Genomic DNA, 26,389 nt, shown 5'->3' on the forward strand with positions numbered 1-26,389 from the left:
GTTCACAGTCCCAGTCACCGGGGCAGGTATTCTCATGGAAGAGTTGTGCTAGTTTCTTGACTAGACCCTCTCTGAGGTAATATGTCATTTGCTCCTTCAGTTCTGCCTCGCTTAATGGATCTTGGAGCTGTATGGCCCTTACTGGGGTATTGGGGCGTGGGTTTGAAAGTGGGTTCGACGTTCTGCTCATTCCGACTGTGAAGGGGAGATTTCCAGACGAGGGTAATAGTGTACTTGGGAGTTGGAGTAAGGATCGAGAAACTACACTAATGATAATATCTAAGGATGATCAAGTATCTGACCGTATTTTGCCTAGTTCCATATATACTTCCAAGGTTGGAAGGATGCCGCGTCCACACAGAGATAGGTCGGAGTAAGTCGTGATTTAAGGTTAACAGTGTGGTTGAACAAAGCTCTTTGTTGTACATAAGAGCTTAGCTTAGCCTCATTTTTGCTGAAGCGTCTGCCCCAATGTAAACTTATTTAATGTTTTACTTGACATGGACTTCTTTTAGTTCTGAATCTAATCTTACAAACCATCACTAGAGTAGCAGCTTTATAGCGTCTCTCACGATGAGACGTTGCATCCGCCAAGTGGATCCCCAGGAACGCGGAGTGCCACTATTTATCGCTCTGCCATTCCCCGCGCCGACCGTCAACCTTTCGTCAGTCAATCAGCGCAATGACAACGACAGAACTCCAGAAACAAGTTGGCCAGGTAAGGAGGCTTAGTGTTCTTATAAGAAGGCTATAAAGCTGACGATAACATAGCTCTTCGCGGTCGGCTTTCACGGTCATACGCCGAGCCCAGAGATCAAGACCTTGATTCACGATTATCACGTCGGTGGCATCGTCCTCTTTTCGCGCAATTTCCAGTCTGCCTCCGAGCTACGGGTAAAGCTCCAAAAATTTCAGTTTCCTATACCTCCATACCTTTGTGCTGACCGGTCAACCAACAGGCCTTGACACTGGCTTTGCAAAATGAAGCACGATCCGCGGGGCATGCTCAGCCTTTATTCATTGGAATAGACCAGGAAAATGGCCTGGTCACCCGAATCTTGCCTCCAATTGCCCCCCAAATTCCAGGGCCGATGGCCCTAGGTGCTGCACATGATCCAGAATTGGCCTACAGAGCCGGGAAAGCCACGGGTGAGATCTTGAACTTCTTTGGAGTCAACATGAACTATGCCCCGGTCTGCGATATCAACTCTGAGCCGTTGAACCCTGTCATTGGTGTTCGTAGCCCTGGCGATGATCCAGAATTTGTCGGACGGTTTGCTAGTGCTACGGCACGGGGACTGCGGGAAAAGAAGATCGTTCCCAGTGTGAAGCATTTCCCCGGGCATGGTGATACTGCTGTTGACTCGCACTACGGGCTGCCTGTCATCCCGAAAACGAGAGATCAACTTGAACGCTGCGAGCTGATTCCATTCCGCCGGGCTGTGGCGGAGCAGGTGGAAACTGTTATGACTGCCCATATCTCCCTTCCTAGCATTGATGACAAGTTCCCTGCAACGTTGTCGCCTAAAGCTCTGGGTATCCTGCGGAATGACATGGGCTACGACGGTATGGTTATCACTGACTGTTTGGAGATGAACGGTATTCGTGCCACGTTTGGCACGGAGCAGGGCTCGGTGCTCGCGTTGCAAGCTGGCAGTGACAGCATCATGATTTGTCACACATTCGAGGTGCAAGTAGGCTCCATCACGAAAGTCTGTGATGCAATTCAGTCTGGCGCAATCGAGTCGTCACGTCTGGCAGATGCCTGTCGCCGCGTGGCTCATGTAAAGGACAAGTTCTTGACTTGGGATGATGCATTGCGTGAACAGAGTCTTCAAGAGCTTGACATCTTGAATACGAGGATCTCGCCAATTTGCGAAGAAGCCTACGAAAAATCAGTCACGCTTGTTCGTGACAGCGCCTCAATTATTCCTCTTTCTAAGACTGCAAATATTGTCCTCCTCTTCCCGGGAGATAAAACCCCTGCTGGTGGCGCAGTCGATGGAGAGGGCATGGGTCGGCAGGGTTCATATGAGGCTACAGCCTATTTGGACGCCCTCCGACGACACAATCCATCAATAACAGAAATCAAATACGGAGAGACCGGTCTCCGTGATGACCAATGGGACATCGTCAAGGCAGCTGATGCTGTGATTTTCGTTTCGGTCAATGCGCGCGAATCTCCATACCAAGATTCGTTGGGTAAATTGCTTCCCAAAAACGCTCGGTCGCTGGTTGCCATTGCTGCCTGCAACCCTTATGATTTCTTGCAGGTGCTGGATATCCAGACATACCTTGCTACGTACGAGCCAACCGTTGAGGCGTTTTCTGTGGCTGCTGACATCATCTTTGGCGCAAAGACTGCCAAGGGGTCTCTGCCAGTCGGTCTGCCCGATCCGAAGAAATCTGATATGCATGTGGCGCGGTTTGATGCAGAGAAAGATATCGATTCTATCGTGTCTGTATGGAAGGAAGCGTTGCCAACGTACATCTTGCCTACTGATACTTTGCGATCTTTAATTGATCGGAAAAACGCATATCATTTTGTTGCTCGTATCGGATCCGAACTAGTCGGATTCTGTCTTGCTTATACTAATGCCCACGGAGGCCCAAAGCCCGTTCACCTTGCGGTACTAGCGGTGTTGCCCAAGTATCAGGGACAGGGCATTGGAACTGCGCTTCTGACCGAAACGCGATCGTACTTCCGAACGCAGTTTGACATCAATCAATTGAAGCTTGGTAGCTCATTCCCACGATTCTGGCCGGGAATACCCCGGGAGCTTCCAGAAACGGTGCAAGAGTTCTTCGTCCATCGTGGATTCCGACTCAGCCCGCCTGGTTCGAGGTCAGTTGACTTGTTCCAGGACATTCGGAATTTCCAGGCTCCAGAGAAGTATATCACGCGCGCGCAACAAGGAGGGTTCCGTTTTGCACCTTTGCGACCGGAGGACTATGAGGCATGCTTGGTCGGGCAGAGAAGGAACTTCTCGGATAAATCCGTATGAACACGAGTATTAACCCTTTGAAGAATTTACGAGCTAACAAAGCCAATGTTCATTATAGGGTTGGGTCGAAGCTTACGTCACTCTTCATCCTAAAGACTATCCCGATTGTGTGATGACTGCCTTTGATTCTCAAGGCCAACAAGTCGGATGGACCTTGATGCTGCCCCCCGTTCCAGCTCTAAACAAGGTCTGGGCGTTCCCCCAGATCTGCGGTCCTCAGACTGGTTTAATCGGCTGCGTGGGCATTGATGCATCTCACCGCAAGTCTGGTATTGGATTGGCAATGATCTGTCACGCGATTGAGAATATGAAGCAGCGTGGTATCGAGGGTGTCTTTGTAGATTGGGTTGCATTAGATGGATGGTATGAGCAGGTTGGGTTTAAGACCTGGCGCAGCTATCGGCCTGGTGAGATCTGATACGTGTCTCTTGGCTGTGATGTGACTACTTTAGGTGATACATACGAAGGTACTCTACTTCTCATGATGATAAAGTATGACTACTATGACAGGTGTGTGCCATGGACTGTATCGAGTAAATGGAGCAACTATACCGTAGCGGGATGCCCGAGCATGTATTGCAACCTTGGTCCGATAATTTGACCGACTCACGGGATTTACGGAGTTTGCACCACTAATGTCAGGGTCTACAAGACCCTGAAACTGGGTCCTTCGACCGACTTTTTCGCCCGCTTCCATGGAATTCGCCCGATTCTTATCTCCGGGAATCCTCCGAGAGGCCGAGCAAGACGGTTAAGGGGGGAAAATCGCGGGCTTGCAGCCTAATAGTACTTGGAATCGGTGTTGCTGAAGGCTAAATTGTTCCATGCACAGCTAATAGGTTAGATTGGATCTAGTGCTTATGTGACTCATCTGGACTAGTGTCCGAAAAGGGCAACTCGCACTTGCTTCCATATTTTTCACTTGCACCGGAGAATTGACGCGCTGAGGCTAATCGAACGCCTTCGAGCTCACTGATTGGTCCATTTCGAAAATCCCGACTCGTATTTGCTTCACGCTACTGCGCCAACCGCACCCGTCGTCCATGTGTCGCATGGAAAATTACGGTAAATCGGCTAGAAGACACGCCGATTTCCGATCTCGTAAAAAGGAAGGAATCGTCGTCATAGACCATATAATAATGGTTCCCCTCGTCGCGTGGTTTGAATGTTTACTAGAGGGAGAAACAGCGTGTGGATGGTATGCTATAACTTCTAATTAGCACTGACCAGAGGCCTTCTTTTCTTAATCCCCTAATTCTAGCCTGGTACGCTCAGGCCTCGGGACTTCACCTTCAATCAAAAGTTTCGAAACGAGTTTCCCGTCGTGATCTTCAGCAAAACATATCGACAATGACGGCCGCCAGCAGTACAACGGATGTCGAAACGGCGCCAGAGAAGGACATTAAGGATATCAAGGAGGAGGTACCGACACCAAAGGAGCCAGAATACCCTCCTCTAGCCAAGGTGATCGTCATTATTCTTGCCCTCTACCTGGCCGTCTTCTTGGTGGCCTTGGATCAAACCATCATTGGTGTGGCTATTCCCAAAATCACCGATCAATTCAAGAGTATTTCGGATATTGCCTGGTATGGCAGCGCATATTTCCTTACGTCGACGGCACTGCAACCGTCTTATGGCAGAATTTACAAGATTTTCAGCGTGAGTTTTTGCTAGCATTACTCCACCAAAGAACACCTACTGATCAACCTGTTTTTTTACAATCCAGGTTAAATGGGCCTTTTTAGCTGCCGTTCTGATCTTCGAAATTGGCAGTTTAATCTGCGCCGTGGCCCCTTCTAGTACCGTCTTGATCGTTGGACGAGCGATTGCAGGAATCGGTGTCGCGGGTATCTTCTCCGGTGCCCTTGTCATTATCTCTATGACAGTGCCTTTACCCAAGCGTCCTCTTGTTTTTGGCATGTTCGGCATGGTTTGGGGAATTGCCTCTATTGCAGGACCTCTTCTTGGAGGTGCTTTCACTGATGGCATCTCGTGGAGGTGGTGTTTCTATATCAACTTGCCGATTGGTGGGCTTTCGATTTTGGTCATCCTATTCTTCCTCCGACTCCCAGTCACAAATGAGTGGGCGGGAAAGCCAATTCTGGAACGAATCCGTCAATTGGATCTGATTGGCGCAAGTCTATTAATCCCCGCGATTGTCTGCCTTCTGCTTGCTCTCCAATGGGGAGGCAACAAGTACGCCTGGAACAACTCACGAATCATTGGCTTATTCGTGGGCTTCGGACTGCTAGCAATTCTCTTTGCTATTTCTCAATTGTGGATCGGAGAGAAGGCCACCCTGCCACCTCCCATCTTGAAACAACGAACTGTACTTTCGTCGTGCTTGTTCGCCCTGTTCTTCGGAGGTGCCTTCTTCCTACTCGTCTACTATGTGCCCATCTTTTTCCAGAGTGTGGAAGGATCTTCTGCGATGAAGTCTGGTATTCAGCTACTTCCTATGATGCTGGCCACTGTCGTCTCATCCGTGGTCGTCGGTGGACTGATCACCGCTGCCGGGTACTATACTCCCTTCCTGATCGTCAGTGCCGCTATCGCAGCTATCGGCACTGGTCTCATCACCTTGTACGACATTGATATTTCCTCCGGAAAGTGGATTGGCTATCAGATTGTTGTTGGTGCTGGTGTTGGTGCTGGATTCCAAGTTCCTATGACTGCCGTCCAGACCGTCCTCAAGCCGGAGGATATCCCCATCGGAACAGCCGCAGTGATGTTCTTCCAAACGCTAGGAGGTGCTCTTTTCATTGCAGTTGGTCAATCCGTCTTCCAGAATGGCTTGATCAGTGGAATCGTCAAGTATGCGCCTGATGTGGCGCCCAAGGCTATTATCGGAGCGGGTGCGACTGAAATGCGCCATGTTCTGAGCGAGTTGGGACAGCTTAGCCAGCTGGACGGTGTCATCAAGGCTTATATGAGTGGACTGCGGGATGCTTATCGGGTCAGTCTTGCGCTGGCTGTGGTGGCATTCGTGGCTAGTCTCTTCTTGGAGTGGAAGAGTGTGAAGAAGGCTGGAGGTAATAAGGACGAAGTTGCGGTTCCGGCTCTTTGAGTGTCGAGCGGATGATAATATGGGTTGGCTTTTTGCTTTAGCTTGAAAATATTTAATGACTGTAATACTATCCATAGATTGCTAATAATAAATCTCCTCTTCATGAGCATGCTTGAAACTACTTTTATCATCGTTTGATCTTCTGAAAAACTGGTAGCAGGCATGAGATGATGTATGTAAGCAGTCGGCACATGGCAACCTTAAAGTAAGGTTACTCCAACAGAGGGTCTCATGTGGACGGCTCCAATGTTACCTAACATTCAATGAGACCTAACCTTATCACTCCAACCTCGTTTGATACGGAATAGTGGATGATAAGAGGGGATCAACAGCGACTAGCCTGGTCGTGGAATGCGGGGTAACACTCGCGAGGGAGAAAGAGGACGACAGCTTAAAGTGAAATGAGCCCGGCTTGTTTTTGATCTTCACTTCACTCACTTCGGAACTACCAACGCAGCGACCGAGATGGAGAACTCAGCCGTGAGAGACCGCCGAGAACAGGGGTCCAAAACAGACGCCACGGTGGAGGTGGCTGCTACGCCCGCCCAGCCCGAGCATACCCTTGAGGAGTACGAGCGGCTATTTGGCGTCGATGAGGAGGCGTATGAGCAGCCCACCACCACCCGCAAAGAACTGTGGTCTTATTACCTCTACTACAACGGTGAGCTCATGAACTCGTGAGCTCGGAGGGCCATCCCTCGTCTCGTACTCTGATACTGACAAGATCAATCTAGGTGACAATGGAGTTGGCCCGGGTTCTTACAGCCAAGCCCTGTACGTGTACCACGCTATCAAACGAGGCTGAACCCCCAGAGCGACTAATTTTCTTCTAATAGCTTTCAATGGGCACTGAATGGTGCTGGCTTTCAGCCCGACACAAATCCACCCCAGCCCTGTACGACGTCCTCGGCATGCGTGGTACCTTGGGCAGGGGGCACGCGATCCATCTCATCGGTGGTTCTAATCGCCAATGGCCTCTGCTTCACCTTCATGACGGTCATCTTCGTGTGGCTAGGAAGTGCTGCTGACTACGGCTCATTCGGTCGGTGGCTACTCCTAGTCCTAACCGTAATCTGCTGGGCACTCCAGTACGGTATGATGGCGATTCGAGACCCGAGCCAATGGCCTGCAGCGATGGCAATGTACGTCGTTGCGTACATTGCTTACGGTGCTACGCTCGTCTTCTATGCTGCAGTCTTTCCTCGATTGGCGCGGTATATGCCTCATGTGCGAAAGGCGCGGGAGGAAGATCTGCGAGAGGGAAAGATTGACCAGAAGGAGTATGATGCGATCGAGTCACTGGAGCGAAATCATATCAGGTATTCATGGAAATATCCAATATCAAGAGCTGCTCATACTGACAGACTTGTATAGTAACGTTTCGACGGCGCATAGCAATATTGGATACTTGCTGACACTGGTGCTCAACCTGAGCGTCCTGCTGCCGATGCAGAATAACCAGTTTGCGAATAACCTGGCCTTGTGTCTCACTAATTCATGTAAGAGAAAATATTCCTTGGTGGTAATACCTTTACTAAGATCCCGCTTCAAAGACTGGGTAATTCTGGGTATTTGGTGGTTTCTATTCCAGCAGAAGCGACCAGGTCCCAAAATCCCCAAAGGCTCGAGTTATGCGACCATCGGGTTCAAGCAGATCTGGTTGGCAATCCGCGAGATTAGATCTCTCCCACAGACATTCCTCTATTTCTTCGCATATTTCCTCTTAGCAGACGGCCTGAACACAACTGGTAAGTCTGATCATAGCCTCGAAAAGGGAAGTACTTGGCTGATACTCCCTAGGAACCCTCGTCAGCATCATTCAAAATGATCAAGTATCATTCTCCTTCCTTCAAATTACCTACTTGGGAATCACACAGGCGGCTTGCTCAATCGCTTCGACTTTTGGCTTCTGGTATATTCAGAAGTACTTCAAGTTCAAGACGAAATCCATGTTCCTGTTCACCAATTTCTTTACCGTATTGATCCCCTTCTGGGGTATGCTCGGACTTTGGACGAATAAAATCGGATACCATCATACTGTGAGTAATAAGGTCCTCAATTGTTCGGTATTTCGATAACTGATCAGTTACAGTGGGAGTTCTATTTCTACAATGTCATTTTCGGGCTTTTCCAGGCACCCTACTATGCGGTAAGAGCTTCTCATCCAACGCCTCTTGTATCTGCTAATCGTGTCATGTATAGTATGCGCAAACAATGATAAGCGAGCTGATGCCTCGTGGATACGACAACATGTTCTTCGCGCTTTTTGGAATCACTAACCGTGCGGTACGTACCGAAGGGCTCATCCCTGTCAAGTCTCTCTTTACTAACTGTTTCAAAGTCGTCCATCATCGGGCCGAATGTAATCCAGGCTATCATCAACGACACACGCAATAATTGGATGGGCTTCCCATTCCTCTTTGCCATATGTGCGGCAGCAATGATCGCAATTTGCTTCGTAGATGTGGAAAAAGGTCGCGAGGATGGTAGGAGATTCACTGAGAGGCGCAAGGTAGATCGTGTTGCAGCAGAGACGGGACTAAGTGCCGATGCAATTGTTAAGGGCAAGGGCGTCATGGACAGCGGTGAGACAGGGAGGGCAGATGGTGATATCAATGGCAATGGACATAACTCCATAGAGCCTGTGGAATGAGACGGATCGGCCTGAGGCATTTGCCAATTTGGGCGTGATGAATGGCCGAACTTGTCTCAGGACCTAGAAGCTTTGGTACTAACACTATCACCCCTTCAGAGCAAATAGGAAAGCATAACGGTCATTATTCATTTCTATCTATTTGGCATTTCATTAAACGTTTTTTAGATAACCATAAGCTTCCAAGCAGCACAATCCACGGCAATTAGAAAGCAAAGCCCGGTCACGGGGCATATACATACCCCATTAAACCCCAGTCTTTTCAATATCACGCTCAACATGATTCTCCTGTACCTTTTTCTGCTCCTTGCGTTGATTCCTCTCATCAACTTGATTCCGCCACTTATCACCAAAGATAGTAGTGGCCCACACACACAGACCAGAGACAACCAAGAAAATCGCACTGATCGTACTGAACCACCCAACGCCGATAGCTTCCACGGCAGGAAGAACGGTGCCAGAGCCCAGCGCCGCAAAGACATACCTAAACATGTAGTTTCCCGCTACAACCTCTGCGCTTCGACCACTAGACTGCATCACGTCCAGACAGTAGGTGTTCAGACTGGGGAAGCAAAAGAGCTGCCCCACACCCTGAAGGAACATAGCCAACACGGGGACAGGAATACCGCCAACGGCCTTTTCGACTGTCCAGCCATAGACGAGGATGCATCCTGGAATGACAAATGTGATAAACACGAGACAAGACTTGAGTCTGTCCTCGGGTACACGGACACCTCCACGCTTGCGAATCCATTTCTTCACAATGTGATCAGCCCATCGACCGCCCATGAATGTCCCGACTAGATATCCGCATCCGGGGGCAATATAGAATAGGCCTGATTGAATGGGGCTCGTGAGATTGAAACGTGGGTTAAGCACGTATCGGATCGGGGTGAGCAGAGAGTACTGATTCCAGACCAGTGCCCCTGCAGCGAGGCCTGCGAAGAAGAGATTCGGGTATGAGAAGAGGAGTATGCCAACCCGTAGAGGGTTCACTTTGTGGCATAGGTACTTGGCCTTCTGAGCCGGGGTTTTGGAGGTCAGGTCAGACTTGTTGAGATGGGGGTATGTCTCGGGGAAGAAAAAGAAGACGAGTAGTGTGCCGCAGCCACCGAGGGCAGCCTGAAGCCAGAAGACTACCCGCCAGGAGCAAAATGTGACGATGACACCCTGTCGTGAACTGTTAGTGATTAGAGTGTCTAACGGCAAAATGCGAAACATACGCCGATAAAAGGACCAAAAGCTGGGCCGATGAGAGTGCCGGACAAGAACCACCCCAAAGCTGTAGCACGAGCCCGGGGTTCATAGATATCACCAAGGGCAGAACTTCCTACCACCAGGAACGATGTTCCTTGGAAGGCTGTCAAAACTCGAAAGATATAGTAGGCCGGTAGATTTGGCGCCAAGGCCGTGCCAATACTAAACGCGAAGAAAAGGAAAGCGCTGACAAGGAAGATCTATGAATTGAACGTTAGAACCTAGAACTTCAATAGAGACCACGAAGCTACTAAACCATCAGGAAAGATACTCACTGGACGACGTCCCCACACCTGACTGAAAGGACCCCAGAATGGAGCAGAGATTCCCATAAATGCCAAGTACAACGCATTGCTAGCATTGATGACGCTACCCGTAGTATTATAGGTCTTTGCCACTTCTGGAATACCAGAAAGGATCGAGGTTGAAGAGATGGGAGCCAGAAATGAGCAGAAGGATAGCACAAAGACAATGAGTGCTTTACGTGGTGGTGAGAAGCGCAAGTATTGCTCGGCGTCCACCTCGCGGAACTCAGTGGCCACGGGCATATCATGGTGTGATAGATGACTCTGTACGAGGTGGAGTTCATTTGTTGTCTCTGCGCCTTTTTGTGATTTAGAACCCTGGTTGGTTCTTATTGCCTCCATTGGTTGCGAGGTCTCCTCGATGCTCTCGAGAGAAGACTGGGAGTGTAATGGAGACATGGTTGATACTGCGATGATTTGTGATAATCAAAGCTGGTGAGCAAATTTTCTGGTATGAAACCTGGGTTCTATTCTCCGGATAATTGAATTTTTTGGCGACAGGTACAAGGGTACAATAGCGTTGTTAGGTCACCGGTATCTTTCCGAAAACATACTCCCCGGACGGACAAGTTCCGGAGCAGGAGGTAACAGAGAGTGCTTCAATTGAACTGAGTAGCAAGTATGTATGGGAAAAATCTTGAGATGATATACATTGAAGACAAAGAAAGTGAGTCACAGAAGAGAAGAAAATTTCAAGCCCTTCGGCGTTGGTTATCTTTGGCCGAGGATCGGCGTGCTCGGGGGTGGCATCTAGACGGCGCTGGATATAACTTCGTACAGTAGGGCCGGAGCAAAGAGCGATCCAGAAGCCAGCCAGGTAGGTGGCATTGATTGTCTAGGGTCCATTTGGGTACCAGATCGAGGGGTTCTGTGACCAATGATTCGGGCAGAAGACCGTGGACAGCTGGCTGGACTGGTTGGTTGCCACTCCCGACAACCGAGATAGGACGAGCAGCGCGGAAAAGAATCCGTGCGTGAGGGTTTTGGATGCACGCGACAGCCGACCACTAGTTAGTCAGTTCCAGGTTTGAGCAAGCATATCTCTGGACTTTGTTAGGAGTTGACCGGCAAGATCTTGGAAGAAGTCCATCGAGTGGCCAACCTGATCGGATTAGATCCATGCGCAACATTACTCCGTAGCTTAAGTCCCCCTCACAATAATGTTGGCCAGGCACCATCATGGACGGCTCCACCTTGTTCGGTCAAGTGGTCGTGGATACTGAACGTGACCTTGGCTGGTACTAGGTCATCTTATCATAGTCCTGACAGATCGAGAGACATGCAATCTTTCAGTGACATGAAGATCGAGGTGGTCTGTGAGTTTGAAAGTGGCCGAGTCCGATCATCCCCTGGGCGCCATGACGTTATCCTCTGACCGCCAACCACCACTTTCTCCCCCCACCCAATCTTTTGGAGACGTCAGGTCAACCCTTGTTTTTTTTTTTTTTTGTTGGACTTCGATATTAACCACCTCTATTTTGAAATTATTACCAAATCTACCAAACCATGTCATCCAAGAACGAGCCCCAGAGCCAGGTCCCGCCTCAAAGCAAGGGCTCATGGACCAGTTTCCTTAAGGTAAGTTGTCTACGTGACGTTCGATTCCCGGGATTCCGCAGACAAACAGGACTAACGCATATGATCGCAATAGTCAATCGCCTCCTTCAACGGTGACCTCTCCTCTCTGACGGCCCCGCCTTTTATCCTCTCAACCACCTCGCTCACCGAGTATTCGGCCTACTGGGCCGAACACCCTTCCGTCTTCGTGGCGCCCGCTAAGGAGGCCGATCCCGAGAAACGTGCCCTCCTCGTGCTCAAGTGGTTCCTCACCACCCTGCACCAGCAATACTGCAGCCGGAGTGAGAAGCTCGGTAGCGAGAAGAAGCCGCTGAATCCCTTCCTGGGTGAGCTGTTCATCGGCAAGTGGCTTGCCAACGGCGCCGACTCGGAGTTGGGCGAGACCACTCTGATCAGTGAGCAAGTGAGGTGCGTGAAACACCCAAATACTCTGCAAAGCATTGGGCACTCCTTACGAACATGACTGCTTTGTAGCCACCACCCTCCGGTCACCGCATACGCGATCCAGAACGAGAAGCATGGAGTCGAGGTAAGTAGAATAATTATGGTTGCCTGGTACGTGGCCAACAAGAATATCATCTAACTGACCCCTCACTACAGCTGCAAGGATACAACGCCCAGAAGGCCTCCTTCTCAAGCACCATCCAAGTGAAGCAGATCGGCCACGCCCAGTACACCATCACCCCGCCAGGCTCCAGCGAGAAGGAGAAATACCTGATCACCCTCCCCAACCTGCATATCGAGTCTCTCATCTACGGCACGCCCTTCGTCGAGCTGGAAAAGTCCACCAAGATCGCCAGCAGCAGCGGCTACGTCGCCAAGATCGATTACTCGGGCAAGGGCTGGCTGAGCGGCAAGAAGAACACCTTCACCGCGAGCTTGTACAAGGCCAGCGAGGGCGAGAAGAAGCCCCTCTACACCGTCGACGGCCAGTGGTCAGATACCTTCACTATCAAGGATGCCCGCACCAAGGCGGTCGTCGACCGTTGGGTCGTTAAGGACAACGCGGTTACCCCTCTCACCCTGGCCCCGCTCGACCAGCAGGATCTGTATGAGAGCCGTCGTGCTTGGGCAGATGTCGCCGACAACATCAAGAAGGGCGATATGGACGCCGTCTCGGGATACAAGTCCCGCATCGAGAACGCTCAGCGCGAACTGCGCCGCGTCGAAAAGGCCGAGGGCCGCGAGTGGGAGCGCCGCTTCTTCAACTGCGTTGACGAGAAGGACGATGACCCGCTGTTCCAGCAGGTGGCTAGCACAATTGATTTTGCCAGCTCTCTCGAGGCTGATAAGACTGGCGGTATCTGGCGCTTCGACACGACGCGCGCTGCCGGCGCTCAACCTCCTTATCACAAGACCGGTGGTGAGGGGCTGGGTCTTACCGAGTAAGAAAGTGTCTCGTCTTTTCTTTTATCTCTGATGGATCTAGGGCAAACACCCTCGGCGTCAATGTCAATTGGGACGGAAGCCGACCATGATATTTTCATTTATTTTGGATCCAAGGTTTCTCTTCTTGTTTTCCGGAGGGACCGCTCTTGAGTTGCGAACATCTCTCGGAACCAATTGTCTTCACACATAGATTTGACCGTTGTGGGGACTTCTGGTTCCTCTTGCTGCTAGGTTTGGCCTAGAATTTTTTTTTGGTTCTGCATTTCGATTGTATATAGTTTCCAGCCTGAGGCGAGGCTGTTTGGTTATATGCTTGTTCGAGCGGCGAGAATGCTGCTTCATCTAATCTGATGATATTACTTTTTTTGTTTTTCAAGCCATTCTCTTTGACCAACTAAAAGATGACCAGGGTCCTAAATCTAGAAAGAGAGCACGTGCGGATTCCCAAGTCACGAAAGACGTGCATACATAGTACCACAAACCCTAAGATGACCACGGCTGACAGCGGATGTCTTCTCCTACCTCCCACCCACACCCTTCGGCAAAGTAAATCCACCACCCAAACCCTTTCACATCATCTACACAAGTATCCTACAGATGCAAAACACCAAATATGGTCCTGGAATATCTGATTTGTATAGGTGCGTACATAACTCATCACACTTTTAGCCGTTAGCCGACCCCGTAAAACCCACCCAAGCAGTGTCCATCACGATCTCCCTCTCAACCCGATCCAGCGCAACCATCATAACCGATATTGCAAAACGGTAAAGAGGACAGGAAATGAAAATCACAAAAATGACACCCCCGGACCCAAATTGACACCTCATGAGCTAGGTTTTGAAGTAACAGGAACAGAAAAAAAGCGGGAAAAAGCGGGTAAAAAATAGGAGGGCAAAAATAAAAATAGAAAAAATAGAAAAGATCATCCCAAGGGGAGAATTGGTGGATTTAATACAGACTACATCGGGGAGGATGTAGTGGGAGCAAAAAAAAGGAGGAGGGAGGAGGAGTAGATGTAAGAAAAGCAAGACGCGAGAAAATGATGAATGAAAAGACCAGGAAAGCAGAAAAAAAAAGAACATAACGAAGACTCGATTCCCAAGCCCAGCCCAGCCCAAAGGCTCCCAGAAGAGAGAAGTGATTACACAAATGTTGAGGAAAGAAAAGATGAAGAGAAATTTCAAGGGTTCGTTTTTCATGATTTGCTCTTCTTGTCTGGCCCGAGTCAAACGAGTCGTATAAGGAATGTGGTTATCCTGCCTCGATGATGTTGAAGACAAGACAAAAGAAAAACACATGCCTCCCCTTTTATTTTCTCATTTCACCTGCAAATGCAACGCCATATGTGTGTTTGTGAGAGGCGGGGGAAGGTAACAATATGGAATAAAGGGAGGATTCTCATCAGCTCTAGTGGCCGTAGTTACCACCCCAGCCACCGTTGCCGCGGCCGGTGTTGCCATAGTAGTTACCAAAGCCTGCACCGTAGTTACCGTAGCCAGTCTGCTGTTGCTGTTGCTGCTGCTGGTGGGTCTGCGAACCGGCACCCTGGTGGCCACCAAGGCCGCCGAGACCACCGTACTGGGGGTTCAGGTGAGGGTAGCCGCTGAAGCCCTGCTGGCCCTGTTGGCCCTGGAGAGGGGGAGACCAGACTGAGTCTGAGCCTGACCAGGGGTGTTGGTGGCAGAACCGGGACGGTTGGCCTGGGCAAGAGACGGGGAGGGGCCACCGGTCTTGGACGCATCGAAGCCCTTAGACTCCTCGGTGGTCACAGGGGGTTGCTGGGCAACGGGAGGATTCTGGCCGAAGCCAGCCTGGGACCGTCCGAAGACGTCCGACATACCGGTACTGAAGGCATTCGAGCCCGCAGCAGTCTGCTGGGTGTCGGAAGGCTGAGCGGAGCCAGTGCGGCCGTACACGGAGTCGCGACCAGGGGCGCTTTGGTTGAAGCTGCTGGCAGCGGCGTTGGCGGGGGAGGAGGTGTGATCGTAGGAGAAACCGTGAGGCTGGCCGTACATACCGCCCTTGCCACCAGCACCACCGTAAGGACCGTACTGGTTACCATAACCGTACTGGGAGGTGTGGGGCATGCCGTAGTGTTGCTGCTCATCATAACGGCGGGCATCATCGTAAGGACGACCGGAGCGGCCATAGGCAGCGCCGGCGTGCTGACCCATCTGGTTCATGTACGAAGCGTAGTGGGGGTTGGAGTAGTAAGGATAGCCGTAGCCATAACCGTGGGCACTCTGCTGACCGGGCATGTGCTGAGCAGCAGGGGTCTGAGTGGCACCAGGGAGAGTCGGGTTGGGAGTGTTGTGACCACTGTTGGTGGCATCAACGGGGCCATAGCGACCGGCAGGCTGAGTGGTGGGGATCTGGGGCTGGGCTTCAGCGGCAGAGACACCACCGAAACCGGCACCGCGGGGGGCGGCATTGGCATCCTGGGACTGGCCGTAGCTGCCGTAGTAGTTGTAAGGGAAGCGCTGCTGGTCAACAGCATAGAAGGGAGAGTATTCGCTGCCAGTGGTGGCAGTAGGCTGAGCCGGAGCCTGGTTGGCGAACGGCTCTTGGATCTGCGGCTGGGGCTGGCCGACTTGCTGAGTGAAGGGGTCGAAGGGCTTCTGGGTCTCGGAGGAGTAGCGAGCGAAGTCGTTGAAGGTCTCGGCAGAGGCCTGAGGAACTGGAGGAAGACCTGGGGCAGGGCGAGTCTCGCCGGCACCCTGGGTCGCAGGAGGAAGGGAGGCACGAGGAGCAACGGGGGAGTGCTGAGGAGGTTGGGCGCGGGTCTCGGCCTCCTCGCGGTTCTCATCAATGTCAACAGCGTCACCGTTCAAGCCCATGCTACCAAATTGCACGGCGGCACGGTCCACAGCGTGGTTACCGGGCATCACAACAGCCTGTTGCTGCTCCATCACACGACGCTGGAAGCCAGGAGCGCGGCTGGTCTGCTTCAGGCCGCTACCAGGAAGAGTAGCTGGGGGCGCACGGGAGGGAGTGGCAGTCGCCGCAGCGGGGTCAAAGGCGCTACCGACAGTGCTGGCAGCAGTCGCAGTAGGAGCAGGAGCGGAAACGTCGGGAATCTGTTCGAGGTTGGTCTCGGTCAAGTCATCCTTGGGAGGCTTGACGGTGGTCTGAGGAATAACAGGAACGGTGACTTCGGCGGGCTTGGCAACGGGCGTCTTCTGTGTGGCGGCGGGGACGGGGACGGGGACGGGGACAGGAACTGGGGCGGGCTCGGGGGCCTTCTGCTGCTCAACAACAGGCTCTTCGGGCTGCACGGGGGCGGCAGGCTCGGGAGCAGGCTCGGGAGCCTTCTTGGGCTGCGGTGGAGGAGGAGGGGGTTTGGCGAAGAGACTGGCCCATCCCTTCTTTGTGCCCTCGGGGATCACACTGGTCTTGGGCTCAGTCGACTCTGTAGCTACCACTGTGGGCTCGCTCTCAACGTCTCCCCAGACTGCTGCAGGCGCGGGCTCGGTCGCTGGAGCAGTAGAAGTAGGAACAGAGACGTCTGCGGTACGGGCGCCGTTCGTGGCTTGGGCACCGGCCCGTCCACCACGTCCGCCACGACCGCGATCTCCACGAGCACGACCGCGGCCCTCAAAACCACCGCGGCCGCGACCTCCACGGGCAGAAGCTCCAGTCAACTCGGTCGAGGTGCTCTGGACTTCCTTGGGCTTGGGCCGAGATCGGTCTGTGGTCTTCTTCTTGACCTCTCCCCACTGCGACACATTGCCTACAATCAAAGAATCATCGGTCAGTATGAAAGGGCTTTGGTTTCTTTGAGGAATCAAGGGGTGAAAGATGGATGTCTATGAGCTGGACGAGGGAGATGGGGGGGAGATATCGACCTTCGGTAATGCGCTCAATGGCTTCCTCGATCTCGCCATTGGAGTCCTCGAGGGCAAACACGAGATCCTCATCCTTCCAGTCAGGGAACAGCTCCTTGAGAGTGGGCAGAGCGTCGGAGTATTTCTTCTTCATCTGTCCAATTTCACCCTCATCGAAGGGGGCAAGGTCTGAGTTGTCGGTGTTTGCGGCTCTGCTGTTTCCACCACGGCCACCTCTGGAGCTATAACCACCACGACCACCGCGGGTGGATACTCTGCCGCGCGCAGACGACCGGCTCTGAACTTCGGACATTGTGTCAAATGGATGTGTGAGATGAAAGAAGCGAAACGGGGAAGGAGGTCACGATGGAGGATGTCGCAAGGGTGTTCGTGGTAGGGAGGAAGGATCTGAATTGGAAACGAGTCGGGATGCAACCTCGCGAAAGAGGAACGGCACCAGGACCACAAGCGGGCCAGAAAAGAATCCAGAAACACCTGGTAAAAGAGGATCGATAACGGGGGAAGGTGGAAGGGGAGGGGAGGAAGGAACAGCAGTTGAATGGAGAAGGTAAAAGCTAAGGTTCTGATGTGTTGCTCGCAGTCACAGCTGGTCTTGGCACTGCCTGGCTTTTTAGCGAGTGGCGCCTATTGGGTCGATTCCCTCTTTTTGCCTTGATTCTCCCCCATCTTTTCCATGATTATCTACAACAAAGCACGGGGTAGATCTAGATAAAAACTACCCTGGATCTTCGACTCGAAGATTTTTCAACTACCATATATTTTCTTTTTCCCCCTCCATCATTGCTATTCTATATCGTTCGGAATTGTCGAGTCTTGCGTGCTTGCCTGGTCTCCTCGTCATCCACTTCGGGCACCCTCGTCTTCGCTCACCGCCCACCCCTCGCGGCGATCTCTCTTCACGATCCCTCCCTGTGCATCAACTCACGGATTGGGACTCACCGACACCGCAACCATGAAAGGCACTTCCATTTTCCAATTCAAATCTTGGCCGAAGATCCATCAGCCATTGCCTCGGACACCACGAGAGTCTCAGCAACTTCTCAACGCCCTCACCTCTTCCTTCCGACGCCAGCTGGACCGCGCGTACCCGGCCCCCAGCGGTTCTAACCCCAATAGCGATCGACAGCCCTTGAATACCGACTCCTCTATTCATGCAACCGACCAACACCTGCATAGTATTCTCGATAACCCTTTATTTCGCATTGTGCCGCAGAAAGCCAAGTCGGCCTCCCGTGATCATGCCACCGCATCGACCATCATTGAGTCCAAGCCAGCAGCAGTTCAGGATCCCATGGCTCTTTTCGATCAGGCTGTCGCCTCCGGATCTGCTACACCTTCCTTCATTACAGACTGTCTAAAGTCACAACTCCTTCTCGCCCGCTCATGGGGTGAAAATGGAGTTCGAGATGCCATGAAGATTACTCGAGCGGGCTCGAAAGTAGTTGACTGGTTCTGGGCTTCAGACGGTGCTTCCAGGCAGATGCTTTTACAGACTCGAGCTTCGACAGGCTCCTTGACCAAGTTCATGGTAGCAGAGGATCTACAAGATACCGTCATGGAGTGGCTGAAGATGCTCGTGAGCGGCAATCTTGGAGGCCTGGATGGCCAGATGGCGGAAGATCGGGCTCGGGCGTCCTTCAATTATCTTCTTCAGGATCTCGTGGATGCCGAAATCCGCTACGGATCTGGACTCGGCTCGGCCGTCAAGTATTACTTGCGTGCGTGCCAGCTGCATTTTTCCTCCGTGGAGTCGCAGGGTGATCTCAAGGTTTCCAAGTCAATGCTGCTCGCATCGGGCGCTCAACTAGCTCGCACGCTTATGGAGCAGAAGCCATCTAGTGATCAAATCCCCGTGCATACATTTGAAGAGTTTGCCGAGATTATCTCGACTCTGTCATCCTCTCGCTCCTTATTGTTCTCTTCCGTGGCCCTTTGCCATCCAACCCATCCGGATCCAACTCCTTTCATCCATTACGTGGATAGTTTATCCCCCAACAAGTTCCAGAAATGGAATCAAGCTCGGCGGGATGCTTTCCTCGGGATCAGCTGTGACGCTCTCCGCACGCTGATCGACCGCAAGAAGATCCGTCTTGCGACCAGCCTAGGACACCAAATTCAAGAACTTCTTCCCGAGGAGACTGCCACTGCGAGCGTTGAAGCGTCTCGCTCTCGCGCCGCTGTCGAAGAGGATACTCTCTTGCAACGCTTGGAGTTGAGTTGGACTTGATGAATTCATGTTCAATCTCTTTTCTTTCAAACGGACATCTACTACCAGATATTGATGCAATCCTCACCAGTATATTCCAGCGAGGCAGATTTTTCTTGGTTTATATCCTTTTATAGGCAGCGATGAGCTTGCCTCAAACCATGGGACTACGCCTGCCCTAATTGTCATTGGGAACATGGTCCAGTTTTACCCCTCTTCTTGAGACATCCAGAAGCCCCGGAGCGGCGATCGGTACCTAGGAGGCGCTCTGTCTCTCTCGGAGGACAGCGGTGCGATGACGATTTTCGCATCAGGTACTCCGCACTACTCCACCAGCCTCGGGAGGCTGCGTGATCTTGTGTGTACATAATCGGCGCCCGGTCTTGGCATTGCTTTACATAGTGCTTGGTGTTTGGAGGCATTCCAGGGCCTCAGGGCTTTTGCACGGATTCTCACTGTGGAGAAAGTCCAGGTTTGTGACGGAAGGCATGAATTGGGGGGTCTTTTTTGTCTTGGATTGAGGTAATTTTCTTGTTGTGTGACAGCCAGCCACTACAGCCGGAGGGAGGGTTGCAGACGGGGGCGAATCAGCCCAGTTTGTGGATCAATGGGGTTAGCGTGACCAGCTGCTTCTTAGTAAACGTCACCGCGCAACATCACCTCAAACTTCCCTCGAGCTCAATCGACTTCATTCCAACTCCCTGCTTTCTCTAGTAAATTCTCTATCTAGTTCGAATTGCAGTCGCATTCTATTTGCGATCGTTTTTCCTTCTCGCAAACCCTCCAACTTTCCAAAGCACGTGCCCTTGTCTGACATCATCGATCCACCATGGCCACTGAGGGCTTTCCAGAACAGAACGCTCCCCTTGCACCAGGTATGTTCTAGGGAGCCGTCACGGTACTCTTACAGGTGAATTGGACTCTTTGGAACTTGTCCAGCTTCGCCCATCCATCCGGATGAGAGCCCACACGAGCCTACTACTTTCTCGCCAGCAACTATAAATGCTGACTAAGTACAGCCGCTGTTGCGCCAGCGCCCCCGAAGATCAGCGAGCCTCCTCAGCCAATTCACAATGTGATGAACACTTGCCAGACGGATCCCGAGTCTCTTGCGGCTGAGACAGCACAGGTTGGCGCCGGGATCGAACTTCCAGAAGCTCCCAGGCCTGTGGAGACCACGCAAAGTCCCTTTATCCCGACCACAAATCACCCACTAGGCCCCTCCGTCGCAGCTTCTGAGCCCGAAGTCCCGGTCGTAGCTCAGCCAGCCCCAGAGGCCACAACGGAAGCTCCAAAGCCTGCCAGTGAGGCCGCTAAACCGGCGGTGGAGCCGTCTCAACCCACGGAGGAACCCCAACCCGCGGAAGAAGCCCCGAAGCCAGCCACGCAAGAGCCACAGACTGGAGAGAAGCGTGATCTTGATTCTATGGCAACTCAAGCTCCCGAACAGGGACAGCCACCCGAGCCTGCACCTGCCCCTGAGAAGGTCGAGGAGCCCGAGAGCAAGAAGCAGAAGACGGTCGAGGAGCCCGCCAAGGACATCAATGGTACTACAACTACTCCCGCGGCGGCGGCTGCTACCAGTACACCTACAGCTCCGGCGGCCGAACCCCATGAGGAACCAAAGAAGGCTGGTCGCTCCAAGAAGGAAAAGATCAAGGATGTCGTGAAGAAGATCATTCCGACCGATGGACCTGGCAGCCGCACTCGTAGCCGCACCAAGGATTCCTAAGGTCCGAAGGGATCGAGGAGACCTGTTCGAACAGGTCAAGCTTAGCCTTAGTTTTATCTTTAATCGGGGGTTGGCTGCATCTTGCAACGTTACTGATCTAACCATACACGCTGAATACGATCCGAACGCCACGATGCGCTGAAACTCATGGAGGTGATGTGATGAATATGAGGTTAATCAAAAATATTTTTACACCAGTGACTTCCTGAGTGGATGAAGCTATTTTTCCGTGTACAATTAGTGTCTCAATTATCCTACAATCCTACAACCAGATGATGTATCAGTAATTGTTCGTAGTATATCTCGTAGTCATAGTTTCCTGGAGCCCTAAATCACCCGGCTCAAGCGGCGCCGATCATCGGGCTGACTCATTTTGCCCCGGAACGGAACAACCGCCCCCGCTATCAGTGTGTCATTGGCGATAGAATAATATCGTTCCCAGGTGCTTTACTACTATCACTCATTTTTTTGGTCTTCTTATTCCATTGACCTCCAATTCTCCCACAATCACAATGGCTGGACAGAAGATTTGGCTGCGTGCTGAGACCAAGCCCGCCGAGGCTCGGTCTGCTTGTGAGTCGCCTGCCCCTCCCCCACATTGATTTGAATGGCGATGTTGACTCACAGCTTGCCGCAGTGACCCCGACTACCTGCAAGGCATTGATCGATGCCGGATACGATGTCACCGTTGAGCGCTCTACCCAGCGTATCTTTGATGGTTTGTTCACTCTAAATTGAAATTGTATGGAATTAGGACTAACGAATTCTCTCGATAGATGACGAGTTCGCCAAGGTTAGCCCGTTGTCGCCTTCCTTCCTCCCTATACAAAATCCGCAGAGGTCCTAACATACGCCAATGGCTTTAGATCGGAGCTCCTCTCGTTGAGGAGGGCTCGTGGGTCAAGGATGCCCCCAAGGATGCCGTTATCCTCGGTCTCAAGGAGCTGCCCGAGGATGACTTCCCTCTGGAGCACGTCCACGTCACTTTCGCCCACTGCTACAAGCAGCAGGGTGGCTGGGAGAATGTCCTGAGCCGCTGGCCTCGTGGTAAGGGTCTCCTGCTGGATCTGGAGTTCCTTACCGACGAGTCTGGCCGCCGTGTTGCTGCTTTCGGTTTCTCCGCTGGTTATGCTGGCTCTGCTCTCGCTATCAAGAACTGGGCTTGGCAATTGACTCACCCCGAGGGTGAGCCTCTGCCCGGTGAAGTCCCTTATGCAAACCAGGACCTCCTCATTGCTTCCGTGAAGGAGAGCGTTGAGGCTGGTAAGAAGGTTGCTGGTCACTACCCTAAGATTCTTGTCATTGGAGCGGTAAGTACTTTCCTTGGCTTAGTCTGGAGCGCATACTCATGACTATATAGCTGGGTCGCTGTGGCAAGGGTGCTGTTCAGTTGGCCAAGGATGTTGGTGTTCCCGAGTCCAACATCATCCAGTGGGATATGGCAGAGACCGCCAAGGGTGAGTTCCTGCAACCATACATACCCAACAAGAAGGGTTTGTGACTGACTTTTACCTCCAGGCGGCCCCTTCACCGAGATTGTTGAGAGCGACATCTTCGTCAAGTCAGTATCTCCATTACCCATTCGACTTTAATCGTGGTAACTAACATGTTCTCCAGCTGCATCTACTTGAGCTCTCCCATCCCTCCCTTCGTCAACGTCGAGACCCTCTCCTCTTCCAATCGCGCTCTGTCCGTTGTCTGCGACGTCAGCGCCGACACGTAAGTCATTTTCAAATTTAAATATGATGCTCCTCGTATTCTAACGAGTCTTATGCAGCACCAACCCTCACAACCCTATCCCCATCTACGACATCACCACCACCTTCGATAAGCCCACCGTGCCCGTCAAGCTGCCCGCCGACACCCAAGGCCTCCCTCTGAGCGTGATCAGCATTGACCACCTTCCCTCTCTGCTTCCCCGCGAGAGCTCCGAGCAGTTCAGCCAGGCCCTTCTGCCCAGCCTCCTCCAGCTGAAGGACCGCAGCACTGCCCGTGTCTGGACCCAGGCTGAGGATCTGTTCAACGAGAAGGTTGCTACTCTGCCTGCATCGTTGCGCCCGTAAACGATTGTAATGAGCGGTAGAGATGAAGAGATATGACTTGATGGCACATTGATAGATTTTGGATTGGAATTGGACTGAAAAGCAGGAATGCTATAAAAGTTGTTGTCCACATAGTATATTTCGGGAATACCATGTTTGTTGCCACAATTTTTTGCGAAATCTAACAAGACGTTGGTTGGTACCTAGACTAGCAACCACCCTTGGTTACGATCTTATCACCCTGTCGTTTCCATTGCAGTTAGCATCGTCAGATATTATTAGGGTTATTTCGTGTCAGCCTGGGAGCGGCGGCCATGTGCACTTAAGGGTCATAGTGAGGAGTTCGCTGTACAAGCTACTTGGTTGGAATGAATATTCAGCGACAGGAAAAATCCTGCTTGTTTAATTTATGCTAAACTCCTCTTATGACTACTTTTGTTCTCATTTAGACTTCCGACAAGGTCAGCAATCTACGAATCGCGGGTTTCGCCTGGAGGAAAGCCTATCGTTAGATACATCCAACAGGTACAAAAGCACATGAATATCGGCGAACTAGCGAACCCCCTCACCTCACGAGTTCTCCCGCACTTTACCCGATCTCAACCTCCCAGACCACTCTCGACGCAACCGTCTGGGGGTGTCAACCTCGAGTCCAATGCGGGGTCTACATCTCCCACGGACATCCGGAGGATCCGTCGCGGGGAGATGACTTAATGCAACGGCGTCTTGGCCCAAGAAAATGCCCCGGCCACCCTTATTATTGGGCGGGGGGAAACCAATTCCAAACAGCCCGAAGATCGCAGCCTAGCAAGAGATGAACCAGTAGTTCTCTGCCAGATCTCTGCATTGCTCTTATTCTCGAGGCTCGCTGAATTGACCGGTCGGAGTTTGCCCCGTTTGGACACTGTTGCGTTCTTCAGGCGATTTCCCCCCGTTCTTTCTCCTTCTCCGCATGAGACCCTTCGGTCCACTCTCCCCTCTTCCCCAGCCGAAACCCACTCCAACCAGCAGAATTCTTCACGAACGGTGCTGAACCACGATACTCAACCGGAGAGCTTCCAGGATATAGTCGTCGCCTCTCACCACGCTTATATCGAATATTGGGCGCCTTTCCTTGTCACCGTCACAGCCAATCTGAGAATGGCCCGATGAAGACGCTGAGCTGATTTGCCTCGAGACCAACCACCTACGCACCCGAACCACTCCCTCCTCGCCCACCGTTCCTCCCTCCTCGCCCACAGTACTTCCAATGCAAGAAAAGCCGAGCACGGTTGCGGCCTATGCGGCCGGAGCCTCACTCGCCGCCGTCGCCCTATTCTACGTCTTCGGGCCGAATTACACAATCGACGGCGACGAGTCCAGCGATAGTAACCGGAAGAAGAGCATCGTGGGATTGTCAAACCTGGCCAATGACTGCTTCATCAATTCGGTGCTACAGGCTCTGGCAGGCCTGGGAGATCTTCGAGTGTACTTGATTCGCGAGCTTCACCGGCGCGAACTGGACGGGCCAGAGATCTACAACACGGTACCAAGCCCGGATGAGCTGTCGCGCGCCGAACGACCGGACAAGCTGCGGGAGCTGCAGCAGGGTATTATTACGCGGGCGTTGAAGGAGATGCTGGACCGATTGAATGAGCGTCCAATTTATAAAAAGACAATCTCGGCGCGCGGGTTTATCCAGGCCTTGGAGTTCGCGTTCCGCACGCGCATTAGCCGTAATCAGCAGGACGCACAGGAATTTCTCCAGATTGTACTGGAGCGGCTATGTGACGAATATCATGCTGGTGTTCGCGCCAGGCAACGCGCCCTCGGCCCCATTGCCACGCCGGCTGGCTCGGGAGCAGTGGAGGCCGAGGCGGACGAGAATGCGGCCGAGGTGGAAGTGCGAATTGATGACGGATCACCCAATGGTCTGCCTGCAATAATCGACAATAAATTGAAGGAGATCGACAGGGAGGCTGGATTTCCGTTCGAGGGCAAGTTGGAATCACAGATTGTGTGCCAACATTGTCAATACCAGTATAAGCCGACCCAGACGGCTTTTGTCAACTTGACACTTCAGGTGCCACAGAAGAGCTCTACCACGCTCAATTCGTGTTTCGATGGTCTTTTGAAGACCGAGTACATTGATGACTTCCGATGCGACCGGTGTCGTCTGCAACATGCCATTGAGCTCAAAACGCAAGAGAAGTCCAGAGCTTATCCCCAATCTGAAAAGGAGCGACTTGACCAGGAAATCACGCGGATCCAAGAGGCATTGGAGTCGGACCCCGAGAATGAGCTAGAAGGCATTGTGATGCCACCGGCAGAACTCGCCCCGAAGCGAAAGATTGCTCGCCATATGCGTATCGTATCTTTCCCCAAAGTGATCGCAATTCACCTCTCACGCTCGATCTATGACCGCAACAGTTCCACCAAGAATGCGGCAAAGGTATCATTCCCTGAGCGATTGCCTCTGGGTGGGATCTTAAACCAGACATGGTACAAGCTGCTGGCAATCGTATGCCACAAGGGGAGCCATCACAGTGGCCATTACGAGTCTTTCCGGCGCAATCACCTTTATGCACCATTCTCGACCCCCGAGGCATTCAGTTCTTACGCGCAGAGCCGCGTTGCTAGCGAGACTCCCTCGGTGGCCCCCAGTCCTCGACTCGCACCGCGGAGTACCCCCGAGCTGGACGTGGAAGGCGAAAGCAGCAATCTCTCCTCAACGACTTCGTCCACGTCGCTATCAAACGTGTCCCCGGGAGCCTCGCAATTGACCCCTCCCATGCCCCGTCCTACCACCTCCAGCTCTCGCCGGTCCTTGCAGAGTACCAACTCCCGATCCTCTACACCCCAGCCTACCTCTGGATCGGACAGCAACCACAGCCCAGCCCCGGACCAAGGCCGGTTTAGTACCTCGTCTGCTCCGCGTCCTTCCCGCACTATTCCCCGGTCTTCGGGGGAGACCATGTCCGGAGTGAGTTCGCGGCTTCGACGTCGACGCAAGCCAAATGATCGCTGGTGGCGGATCTCCGACGAAAAGGTTAAAGAATGCAAGACGTCGGACGTGCTGGGGATGCAAAAGGAGGTGTACCTGCTCTTCTATGAGATGGAGCGGGCAGATTCGAGTCCCGTGGCTGCCGTTGGGCGACTTTGAGGAAGTTGCTGTGTGGGGGTTGTCTTTTCCATATTTTCTCTTCCGTTCTCCTTGTAGATGACTATGTCACGTACATAAATCTTGGATGTCTTGTGTATAGGGGACTTTGGTTTGGGTGCAGACGTGCTGCAAAGAGCCATTGGATATATATAGCTGACGCTCATA

General features: G+C 52.3%; 10 protein-coding genes across 10 annotated transcripts; 8 read left to right on the plus strand and 2 right to left on the minus strand.

Annotated features, from left to right (window-relative positions):
• Nucleotides 1-682: 682 nt before the first annotated feature.
• N7496_001623 (uncharacterized protein) lies at nucleotides 683-3,423 on the plus strand (the record flags this gene model as incomplete). Its single annotated transcript, XM_056694554.1, has 4 exons — nucleotides 683-718; nucleotides 772-894; nucleotides 960-2,999; nucleotides 3,064-3,423. The coding sequence occupies 4 exons, from the start codon at nucleotides 683-685 to the stop codon at nucleotides 3,421-3,423; spliced, it is 2,559 nt and encodes an 852-aa protein (XP_056561283.1).
• Nucleotides 3,424-4,355: 932 nt separating this feature from the next.
• N7496_001624 (MDR family MFS transporter) lies at nucleotides 4,356-6,072 on the plus strand (the record flags this gene model as incomplete). The annotated part of the gene is made up of 2 exons (XM_056694555.1): nucleotides 4,356-4,664; nucleotides 4,732-6,072. 2 exons carry the CDS (start codon nucleotides 4,356-4,358, stop codon nucleotides 6,070-6,072), a joined length of 1,650 nt encoding a protein of 549 aa, XP_056561284.1.
• A 465-nt stretch (nucleotides 6,073-6,537) lies between these two features.
• On the plus strand, nucleotides 6,538-8,725 carry N7496_001625 (uncharacterized protein; the record flags this gene model as incomplete). Its single annotated transcript, XM_056694556.1, has 9 exons — nucleotides 6,538-6,733; nucleotides 6,807-6,846; nucleotides 6,909-7,391; nucleotides 7,447-7,571; nucleotides 7,626-7,820; nucleotides 7,873-8,111; nucleotides 8,165-8,221; nucleotides 8,275-8,358; nucleotides 8,414-8,725. 9 exons carry the CDS (start codon nucleotides 6,538-6,540, stop codon nucleotides 8,723-8,725), a joined length of 1,731 nt encoding a protein of 576 aa, XP_056561285.1.
• A 246-nt stretch (nucleotides 8,726-8,971) lies between these two features.
• On the minus strand, nucleotides 8,972-10,686 carry N7496_001626 (putative MFS transporter; the record flags this gene model as incomplete). Its single annotated transcript, XM_056694557.1, has 3 exons — nucleotides 8,972-9,895; nucleotides 9,949-10,182; nucleotides 10,258-10,686. 3 exons carry the CDS (start codon nucleotides 10,684-10,686, stop codon nucleotides 8,972-8,974), a joined length of 1,587 nt encoding a protein of 528 aa, XP_056561286.1.
• A 1,107-nt stretch (nucleotides 10,687-11,793) lies between these two features.
• N7496_001627 (OSBP family protein) lies at nucleotides 11,794-13,254 on the plus strand (the record flags this gene model as incomplete). Its single annotated transcript, XM_056694558.1, has 4 exons — nucleotides 11,794-11,865; nucleotides 11,939-12,273; nucleotides 12,340-12,394; nucleotides 12,466-13,254. 4 exons carry the CDS (start codon nucleotides 11,794-11,796, stop codon nucleotides 13,252-13,254), a joined length of 1,251 nt encoding a protein of 416 aa, XP_056561287.1.
• Nucleotides 13,255-14,664: 1,410 nt separating this feature from the next.
• N7496_001628 (putative RNAPII degradation factor Def1) lies at nucleotides 14,665-17,394 on the minus strand (the record flags this gene model as incomplete). The annotated part of the gene is made up of 3 exons (XM_056694559.1): nucleotides 14,665-14,906; nucleotides 14,951-16,987; nucleotides 17,103-17,394. 3 exons carry the CDS (start codon nucleotides 17,392-17,394, stop codon nucleotides 14,665-14,667), a joined length of 2,571 nt encoding a protein of 856 aa, XP_056561288.1.
• Nucleotides 17,395-18,054: 660 nt separating this feature from the next.
• N7496_001629 (uncharacterized protein) lies at nucleotides 18,055-19,329 on the plus strand (the record flags this gene model as incomplete). The annotated part of the gene is made up of 1 exon (XM_056694560.1): nucleotides 18,055-19,329. The coding sequence occupies one exon, from the start codon at nucleotides 18,055-18,057 to the stop codon at nucleotides 19,327-19,329; it is 1,275 nt and encodes a 424-aa protein (XP_056561289.1).
• An 808-nt stretch (nucleotides 19,330-20,137) lies between these two features.
• Nucleotides 20,138-21,040, plus strand: N7496_001630 (uncharacterized protein; the record flags this gene model as incomplete). Its single annotated transcript, XM_056694561.1, has 2 exons — nucleotides 20,138-20,183; nucleotides 20,328-21,040. The coding sequence occupies 2 exons, from the start codon at nucleotides 20,138-20,140 to the stop codon at nucleotides 21,038-21,040; spliced, it is 759 nt and encodes a 252-aa protein (XP_056561290.1).
• Nucleotides 21,041-21,552: 512 nt separating this feature from the next.
• lys1 (saccharopine dehydrogenase (NAD+, L-lysine-forming)) lies at nucleotides 21,553-23,103 on the plus strand (the record flags this gene model as incomplete). The annotated part of the gene is made up of 8 exons (XM_056694562.1): nucleotides 21,553-21,613; nucleotides 21,678-21,758; nucleotides 21,817-21,833; nucleotides 21,907-22,350; nucleotides 22,401-22,497; nucleotides 22,559-22,601; nucleotides 22,658-22,759; nucleotides 22,818-23,103. The coding sequence occupies 8 exons, from the start codon at nucleotides 21,553-21,555 to the stop codon at nucleotides 23,101-23,103; spliced, it is 1,131 nt and encodes a 376-aa protein (XP_056561291.1).
• A 1,228-nt stretch (nucleotides 23,104-24,331) lies between these two features.
• On the plus strand, nucleotides 24,332-26,224 carry N7496_001632 (putative ubiquitin C-terminal hydrolase; the record flags this gene model as incomplete). Its single annotated transcript, XM_056694563.1, has 1 exon — nucleotides 24,332-26,224. The coding sequence occupies one exon, from the start codon at nucleotides 24,332-24,334 to the stop codon at nucleotides 26,222-26,224; it is 1,893 nt and encodes a 630-aa protein (XP_056561292.1).
• Between the last annotated feature and the right edge of the window lie 165 nt (nucleotides 26,225-26,389).

This window comes from Penicillium cataractarum (genome assembly GCF_028827025.1).
Source record: "Penicillium cataractarum strain IBT 29864 chromosome Unknown utg000001l, whole genome shotgun sequence".
Classification (NCBI taxonomy): domain Eukaryota; kingdom Fungi; phylum Ascomycota; class Eurotiomycetes; order Eurotiales; family Aspergillaceae; genus Penicillium; species Penicillium cataractarum.